General features: G+C 45.5%; 1 protein-coding gene across 1 annotated transcript in view; it reads right to left on the bottom strand.

Annotated features, from left to right (window-relative positions):
• GRAMD1A (GRAM domain containing 1A) overlaps nt 1-4,948 on the bottom strand; it is a 26,774-nt gene extending 21,826 nt beyond the window's left edge. The window contains 2 exon segments of the mRNA XM_010849287.1: nt 2,388-2,708; nt 3,491-4,948. Coding sequence (XP_010847589.1) covers nt 2,388-2,659 — 272 coding nt within the window. The 5' untranslated portion in view covers nt 2,660-2,708; nt 3,491-4,948.
• Between the last annotated feature and the right edge of the window lie 4,946 nt (nt 4,949-9,894).

Genomic DNA, 9,894 nt, shown 5'->3' with positions numbered 1-9,894 from the left:
CCTCCTCCCCTCGGTCTCTCCCTGCTCCCTCCCAACCCCTACAGCCTGCTCCCGCACACACACAGCCTGAAGGAGCCTGTCAGGTGGAAGCCCTCCAGTACAGAGTCTTCTGGCTGTACCTCAGTCCAGCTAAAAGCAAAGTTGCCAAAGACTCCACTCTTAACTTCTCTGGCTCCCTTTTGTTCACTGCCTCTACCTTACCCAGCCTCCCTGCTGTTGCTCTGACTCCCCAGTTCCTGTTCCTGCCCCCAGGCCTTTGCACTCCCTTTCCCTCTGTAGGAAAGCTCAGTTCTTGGACAACTGCCTCTCAAGGTCACATCTCAGGGTCAGATCCCAGTGAGGCCCTCCTCCCACCATCTCCCTCTGTCTCACTGTTCTCTTTCTTTGTATTTCTCTTGGCCTGTTTCTTCTTTTGAAATACTTAAAAAATTTTAATTAGGGAATGTTTATTTCAAACAAGAAAAATACAAGAGTTATCTTGGTCCCCACCAAGCATATATAATAGATGTGGATATTTTACCATTTTTGTACATTTTTCTATCCTTTTTCTGCATCAAGATGCATCCACTAACAATATATCCTGTTCAAAATCTTTTAAAAAGATACACAATTAGGCTCCTACTATCATTTTGCAACCTGTTTTTCTTCATCATCTTTATTTCTGAGATTTCTCCACATTAACACACAGAGCCCTACTTCATAAACTTTAACTCTTATCCAAATGTTCTTTGTTGGAAAAAGCCACAATGGACATTTCTGTTAAAGGCCAATGTAGTTCTTTCCTCCTACAGCCTTCAACCTCCTTGTTCCTGTCTCCTTGTGCCAGAGGTAGTGTTTCTTTGTAGAAGTTTTGTTTAAACTTTTTTTTTGCCCATGAGCTGCAACAGGAAATACCTTTTATATTGGTCTCCAAGTACACAATTAGAAATAGAATAGGCCCTCATATCTGTAGGTTCCACGTCCATGGATTCAACCAATCAAAGATCAGAACAGAATTTTTTTTTAATTCTGGGAGGAATACACTTGAAACTAAGACAACATTGTAAATTAACTATACTTCAGTTTTTAAAATCTGGATAGATAATATTATATTAATTTCAGGTGTACAGCATAATAATTTTTGTATAAAAATTTCCAGAACAGGAAAGCAATAAATTAGGAGTCTAAGATTTCCCTGGCAGTCCAGTTAGGACCCAGTGCTTTCACTGCTGGTACTGGGTTCAGTCCTTGGTTGAGGAACCGAGATGTCGAAAGCCCTGTGGCTTAGCCAAAAAGAAAAAAGATAAATGGCAAGGATGTACTATATAGCACAAGAAGCTATATTCAACATCTTAAGATAAATAACCTGTAGTAGAAAATAATCTGAAAAAGAATAGATATATATATGTATGTATAATTGAATCACTTTGTTGTACACCTGAAACTAACACAACATTATAAATCAACTGTGCTTCAATTAAAAAAACTTTTTTCAGAAAACAAACTTAAGTTTGCTTCCTGGCAACCGTTTACATTGTATTGGGAACTTCCCTGGTGGCTCAGACAGTAAAGAATCTGCCAACAAAGCAGGAGACACAAGAGACAGGGGTTCAATCCCTTTTTTGGGAAGATTCCCCTGGAGTAGGAAACGGCAGCCTACTCCAGAATTCTTGCCTGGAAAATTCTGTGGGCAGAGGAGCCTGGCGGGCTACAGGCCACATGGTCGGGGCCACACGGTTGCAAAGAGTTGGATACTACTGAAGCGACTGAGCACAGCACAGCACAGCACAGCACAGAAACCTGTAAGTAACCTAGAGGTATTCTAAACAGGAGAGTGTGAGTAGTTTAATATGCAAATACTACACCATTTTATGTAAGAGATTTGAGCATCTGCAGAGTTTATCCACAGGGGTCTTAGAATACTCCCATGGGTATGGAGGGTCTGCTATATATGTAATGTCACAAAATTGCTAGGAAACCACACTTGTTCACTGCCTGCTACACTGTGTTATTTTCTTATTCTTTTTTTTTTTTTTTTTAACACTGTGTTATGTTCAGTTCTCTTCTGATTCTATTTGGGGGAAAAAAGTGTTCACTGCGGTGTACTACATCGGTTTCATGGCCTTAAATGGGTCATGACCCAAAGTTTGAAAAACACCAGTTGGTGAGTATTTGCCTCTGGTCTTAGTAAGCAGTGCTCAGCTGAGCATGGCTGATTATCCCAACACATACTCCAGTTTTTATCTGCATATATTTTACAACTTCCAGTCAGGCCCCTGTGGGGCTAAAGCCACATTCTAACTGACCTTCAACCCCCAACCAGGACAGTGCCAGCCACAGGGAACCCACCCTTGAGCTTGAGTCCTGAGAGAGAGAACCCCTTTCCCATCCCACCTCCTAGGTCTGACCTGTCCTGGGGCGAACTCTCCCTGTCTGGGGTCCTCGGCAGCTGCAGGCGCTGGGCGGGTGGAGTGCAAGGGGGTGACTCCCCATTGCTGGCTGGTGTTATCTGAATGGTGGGCACCTCCAGGAGCTTCCAGTGCTTAGGGGCCGGGCCATGGACCCTGCCACCCTGTGCCTCCTGGCTCGGCTCCTTGGCTGGGGGCACCCGTGAGTCCTGGGCACAGACATCCTCTGTCAGCAAGGGTGTACAAGGCAGCAGGGGCGGAAACTCAGCCATGGGGATGGCTCTGCCACCCAGCCGGGGGTCTTGGACCGTGGTGTGGCCTCTGGGGGAGAAAGAAGAGGTGAAGGGGTGAAGGGGAGACTTCCCATGCAGACCCTGCCCCTCACCACCTCCCGTTGCCCAGTGGGAGGAGGGGTCAGCTGAGCTTCAGAGCATAGCATGGGGGTCAGAGAGATCTGGGTGGGATTCCCATCTCGGCCAACCTTGTGACCCTGGTTCCTCTTCTGGAAGCTGGAGGGCCTGATGGCGACCTCCAAGGGTGGCCGGGCAGTGTCAGGGAGCTCTGACAAGTGGAGGGCTAGCCCAGGGTCTGGCACACGGCAAGTGGTCAGTGAACTCTGTTCGTGCCCCTGGACTGGGGTTTATTTTTTTCTAGCGTGAATGCACTGCGGTCAAGCCCTGGGTTCTCCATACACCCGCCACCCCAGCTCCCTTCCCCATACACAGGGCCAGGAAGGAGCCAGGTCTGAGAGGGCCCCAGAGGCCCAGGGGCCTGAGTAACGGCTGATTAAGGCCAGGATTTCCCTTCTCTCTTTGCTCAGCAATTGCCCCTCCCAAGACAAACAAAGGGAGGGAACGAGGCCAGTTCCTGCTGTTATGATTGTGATACTGGAGGCCGCATGGGTCTGGGGAGATGAGATTAGTGTCTGTCTGTCCTCACCGCAGGACACGGTGAGAGCTTCTTGGCACCCCACTGCCGAGGAGGTGGGGACAGGGAAGGTTGACCCATGGGACCCAGAGGGTTTCCCCTGGTTTGGGAAGAACCTGAGCCTTACAGGCCAGGCTGGGACCCAGAGTCCTTCCCAGACACCCCAGTGCCCCTACCTTATGGCTTTCTTGTCCTGTCCTCACAGCGTGTGGTTAGGGCAGGTGACCAGGCCCTATTCTTTCCCCCGGGGAGTCCTGGCTGGGCCAGGGAGTCATGACCTTGTCAGGCGGAATAGAGTATCCGGCTGGAGTCAGATTCCCCTCTGGCCAACTGTTCCAGGGAGAAAGGGCTGAGTGGGGGTGGGGGTGTTCCGACCTCAGAGGAGGCCCTTCCCTCTTGAGTCTGTTCTGGGGCTCTGCGGCTCCATCTTTCCTGTTGGCTGCAGCCAGTCACTGTAGCTTCTGTCCCCATTTCTCCCCCAGCACTGCTCCTCCAAGCCCAGACGTCACCCCCGGGCGGCCAGGTCTGATACGCTTCCCCATCCTCATCCTCCCGTCCTGCTCTTAGCTCCGGGAACCTTCGAGACTCCAATTCCTTCCTTCTGGTGGGTTCTCTTGGCACTCCAGGGCACCCCACTAACAGCTCCTTCTCACTCTGTGCACAGCTCTGTCTTCTCCACACGCTTGGTAAAAGCTGGCATTCCCCACAGCTTAGCTCTTTTTCAATTTTGTTACATGATAATTGACACACGCTAAAGGCTGTCTGGAGGCTAGTTGTGAGGTAGCAAGTTTTAACAGTAAAACGAACCCCTCAGACCCAGTTTGAGAGCCAGCATGTCACTGTGAGTCCTACCCTGCCTCCCTTCCAGAAGTCTCCATCACCCCTCATTTATCAGTTATTAGTCCCTCTTTTAATAGTTTATTTTTTAAATCAGATCGGCATGCATTCCTAACTATTATAATTTTAGCTTTACTCGATTTTGAGCTTATAAAATGGAACATTCTTTGTTCAGTCGCCAAATCGTGACTCTTCTCGACCCCATGGACTGCAGCACGCCAGGCTTCCCTGTACCTCACCATCTCCTGGAGTTTGCTCAAGTTCAGGTCCATTTAATTGGTGATGCCATCCAACCATCTGCGTGTCATCTTCTATGACTAGCTTTCCTCCCTCAGCTTTATTTCTAAGATTCCTCCCAGGGAAGTAGATAGGTATACTTCACCCATTTTTGCTGCTGCACAAGGGTCCCTTGTGGAATTAACACCACAATATATTTATCCAGTTTTCCTGTCCATAGACCCTGGGTTGTTTCCAGCTCTCTGCTCTAAGGAGCAGCTGAGCTGCCCCGAATGTTCCTGGATCTGCTTCTTGGGTATCTTGTGGGTAGCCAGCATCCCTCTGATTGCCTGGCCATCTGTGCCTCTCCTGTGCGGCTCTGCCTCTAAATGCCCAGGCTGGTTCTGTGGATCTGCCTAACTCTGAATCTATGAGGTATTCCCTCAATTGCTTCATCTTTAAAGTAAGTCTTGATATGTGGTGAAGCAAGTCTTTCTATCTGGTCCTTCTACCAGCATTGGCTTGTCAGATTCCAAGGGGAAAAAATCAACAATGGGAGTTTAATTGTTATGCTCTAATGGAGGAGCCTGGTAGGCTACAGTCCATGGGGTCGCAGAGTCGGACACGACTGAGCAACTTCACTTTCCTGCACTGGAGAAGGAAGTGGCAACCCACTCCAGTATGCTTGCCTGGAGAATCCTGGGGATGGGAGCCTGGTGGGCTGCCGTCTATGGGGTCGCACAGAGTCGGACACGACTGACATGACTTAGCAGCAGCAGCAACCAACAATTGATATCTTTACAACACTGAGTTTTCCAAAATTTTCACACAGGGTTACACTGAATGTATTTAGGTATGTCTTAATGTCCCTCTCTGAGTGTTTAGGTTCTTTTTTTTTAAGTTGTGGCAAAATGCACATAAAAGTTACTGTCAGTTTAAGTGTACAGTATCATTTTCATTCACATTGTTCTGCAAACACAACTACTATATGTTAAGGTACTTTTGAAACATAATGTTTCTTGGGACTTACCTGCGGCCCAGTGTTTTAGACTTCATGCTTCCACTGTAGAGGGGTGGGTTCAATCCCTGGTTGGGGAACTTAGATCTTGCATACCATGCGGAGTGGCCAAAATAATAATAATAATGTTTCATGTAAAGTTCTTTTAAATCTTTTCCTAGATTTTTTTCCTTTGGTATTTTATGTTTTTAAAAATCTTTCTGTGACAGATATTACTCACAAGAAATGGCATAAAATATAAATGACTTAATATAATTATAAAGGAAACTCCCATGGACCCACCACCCAGGTCAAGAAAAAGCATGTTGTTCCCTCCACCCAATCTCACCCCTGTCAGATGCCACCGAGTGCTTCCCAACCAAATCTCTGTCCACTCCAAAGATAAATACGCCCTTATTTCTAAGTTAATTCTTTCCTTTTGTTTTTATTTGCTGTTTTATTACCTGAGCACATATTCTCCAAAACCCTCATTTAGTTTTGCCTGTTTCTGTATGTCATATAAATAGAATCGCACACTTCAAAGTCTTTTGTGTTTGGCTTTTTCCTTTTAACATTTTGTTTGCAAATCATCTACTTTAGTGTGTGTGGCTGAAATTTGTTCATTTTTACTATTGTACAGTATTCCACTGATGAAATAAATTGGAGATAAATACTACTATTTACTTATTGATTATGTTGATGGGTATTTGAGGGCTTCCCAGTGTGTGTGTGTGTATATGTGTGCATGTGTGTGTGTGTGTGCGCGCGCTAAGTCACTTCAGTCGTATCCAACTCCTTGCGACCCTGTAGGCAAAGAGCTTAGCTAGCCAGTCTCCTCTGTCCGTAGGATTCTCCAAGCAAGAATACTGTAGTGGGTTGCCATGCCCTTCTCCAGGGGATCTTTATTACCTAGGGATTGAAACTGTGTCTCTGGGCTTCCCAGTTTGGACTGTTAAAAATAGTGCTACTGGGACTTCCCTCATGGTCCAATGGCTCAGACTCCATGCTCCCCATGCAGGAGGCCCGGGGGTTCAATCCTTGGTCAGGGAACTAGATCCCACATGCCATGACTAAGAGTTCCCATGCTGCAACTAAGACCTGCCTGGTGCAGCCAAATAAATAAATATGTATTTTTAAATAGCACTGCTGTGAATACTCTTTTACATGTGTTTTTGTGTTCCTCTCTGTCACACAGCAAGTGTCTATCTATCCACCCATCCCCATCTGTCCATCTATCCATCCATGAGCACTTCATTGGTCCATTTGTAAATCCCTGTGCAAGAACCACACTATCTTAATTATATCTACCTAATTATCATATATATAAACACATACAAAAATACTAAATATATATATATACACATATGTATATATATATATATATATACACGTGTAGTTTTACAACTAGTCTTGATATCTGGGATGGTAAATCTTCCCACTTTGCTCTTCTCTAAGAGTCTCTTGGCTTTTCATGTTAGAGGCTTTCCTCAAATGTGCATTATCCTTGTTTCATATTTAGAAGTGGGGATCAGCCTGTGGTTTAACAACTGAGGGGGCAGAGGATGACCAAAATAAGAAAAGGCTTTGCAGAAAAACATCAAGAATTCTATTTAGGACAACTTGTTGGTGATGCCTATGGAAGCTCCTAATGGGGAAGTCCAGTGGGCAGCTGACAAACAGCTCAGGGCTGGCCCGGGGAGTCCCCAGCATGTGATGTGATCACCCACCCCAAGACACCTGGCATCAAAATGTCCCTCCCCTCCCCTGGTGCATCTGGTCCCGGAACTCAGCCTCTCTTCCTGCACAAGATCACTGTCTTCAGAAAACACTGAGCTTGACCCAGATTCCCTCTTTGGGTTTGAGTAATGTGGGGGACCTGGGCTTTATCTTTTCTGATCTCTGCTTTTGCAGACAGGTCTCTGAGGGAAGTTAATGGCTGGCGTTCAGACTGTGGGGAGAAGGAAACTCATTAGCACCTAATGTCCTTGGAAACAGGAAGGGCTGGTGTATGGAAGTGAAATCTCAAACAGATCAGGGTTACCTAAGAACACCCCACATGAGGCTCCCACGTGAAGGTCCCTGTGTTTCCCCATTGGAAAAACACTGTGGGTTGAAAATCACTTGTTTCTTTTTTAAAAAAAAAGTGGATTTAAAAAAAATTTTTTTTTTTTGGCTGTGCTGGGTCTCCGTTGCAGTGTGCAAGCTTTCTCTAGTTGCAGTTCATGGGCTTCTCTTTTTGCAGAGCACGAGCTCTGGAGAATGCAGGCTTCAGTGAGCAGGCTTAGTTGTTCTGAGGCTTGCATGTTTCTGACACATAATAAGCAATTAAGTGATATTTTTGTTCCCCAAATACTTCAGGATTTCCCAACTCTTTCCAATGAACCGTGATTTCCGGTTTCTTCTCTGAGTGTATCCACGTGGGTCTAGTTAAGTTTTGACTTCTTACCAAATCTCACCCACTCCCTCTGTATATGCAGGGTGTCTTCCCCCAAGTGTGTGAGATTTTAACAAATTCCTTCCCACAGCCTCCACCCTGGAGAGTCCCAAATTATCTGGTCTTCTCCCCTTCAGTTCTTTGTTTGCATATCGAGAGTTCTCCCTTTGGGCTAGACTGAGCTCCATTTCAACAAAAGAGGTGCTAGCTGGCCATCTGTGGGGCAGGCTGGACAGTCCCTCCCAGCCGCCCTCTGCCTGACTTCCCACACCGTGTCATTGGAGCATATCTTTCTCTTGCACTTCTGCTTTGTCTTGCCACCATCTTGGGTCGTGTTGGTGCTGCTGCTGTCAGAGCAAAGACGCCCACGCCAAGACCATTTCCTGCCCTTAAACTTGGGGTTTATCTGGGAGGAAGCTTGGTGGACCTTGAGTTCCCAAGGAATCAGAACCTTGACAAGGACAAGATAGGAAGGAAGAAGATGGACTTTTTATGTTTTGTCAACTACAGCCTTAAGGACTGGGCCTCCCAAGGGTTTCTTCCTTCTCCCAACTTCCTGCCTAGCACCTATTTTTCTGTTCTGCTTTCTAAATAGTTTCTTTTTATTTTTTTGGAATTCTTTTCTGTTTGCTTTTTTTTTTTTAAACTTTTTATTTTGTATTGGAGTATAGACAATTAACAATGTTGTGATAGTTTCAGGTGGACTGCAGATAGACTCAGCCATACATATACATGTATCCATTCTCCCCTTCTACCTTCTAATTTTATATACTTTATTCCCACCCTGAAAACTAGAAAGGGAACCCAAGACCTGGTATAAGAAAAGATGCATACTAAGCCACTTGTGTCTGACTCTTTGCAACCCTATGGACCATAGCCTGCCAGGCTCCTCTATCCATGGAATTCTCCAGGCAAGAATACTGGAGTGGGTTGCTGTGCCCTCCTCCAGGGGATCTTTCCAACCCAGGGATCGAACCCATGTCTCTTACATCTCCTGCATTGACAGGTGAGTTCTTTACCTCTAGCGCCACCTGGGAAGCCTTATGGCCTGTTCTAAAAACCTAATTACATTTTTTTCTGACCATTTGGTTTCATTTCTGCAAGGACTTCTTAAGACTAAATATAACATTTTCTGTAGAAAATAGTTGTTTGGGACATAAAAAGCCAACTAATGGTTTCCAAGGGAGAAAGAGGGGAGGGGAGGAGGAATAAATTAGGCATTTGTGATTAACAGATACTACCATGTACAAAGTAGATAAGCAACAAGGACATACTGTATAGCACGGGAATCTAGATTCAGTATCTTGTGATAACCTCTAATGGAAAAGAATACATGTGAGTGAATCAGTTTGCTATACACCTGAAACATTGTAAATCAACTATACTTCAGTTTAAAAAATAAATAAAAAAATAAAGCAAATAACTGTTGGAGGGAGGGCTTATAAGCCCAGTAGGCGCTCGATTCTGTATTTCACCTGGATTGGGAAGTCTTCAAGGAAACTTACAGATATTGAAGGCTTTATTTCAGCAGTGATGTCAGGGGAGGCTTTTGATAAACTGCAGTGATTTTGTAGGCTATCTCTCTTCCTATGGACACACACATTGTTGGCTATTCTCCTAGAAAATGAAAACTAAGCCACTGCGAGACATGGTCCCTGTGGTCAATGTGCTCACAGCCCTCATCTATGAAGTGTGGAAAGGGTTATGACCCACCTCCAAGGGTTTGGAGTGAACTGATGAGATAATACAAGCATAGTGCTTAGCCTGGGCTTAAGCCACAGTGTATACCCGTCATGATTTCAGCTGTTACTATCTGTTCACTGGTGGTGTTTGGATGAGCATATATAGTTCATGATTTCAACAACCACACTATCCAAGATGCTAGAACCCAGATGCTGGGGAAATAGAGCTAGAAGAAGTATAAGAATTCTGGAACGGGGACTTCCCTGGTGACCCAGTGGCTAAGACTCCACTCTTTCAATGCAGGGGGCATGGGTCCAATCCCTCATCAGGAAACTAAGATCCAGCCTAATAAATGAATAAATTTTATGGTGCAGCCTAATAAATAAATAAATACAGCACTTGCTGAGTGCTTA

This window comes from Bison bison, unplaced genomic scaffold (assembly GCF_000754665.1).
Source record: "Bison bison bison isolate TAMUID 2011002044 unplaced genomic scaffold, Bison_UMD1.0 scf7180017864280, whole genome shotgun sequence".
NCBI classification, from domain to species: Eukaryota; Metazoa; Chordata; class Mammalia; order Artiodactyla; family Bovidae; genus Bison; species Bison bison.
Note: the sequence above shows the minus strand (reverse complement) of the source record. Positions and strands in the feature narration are given on the sequence as shown.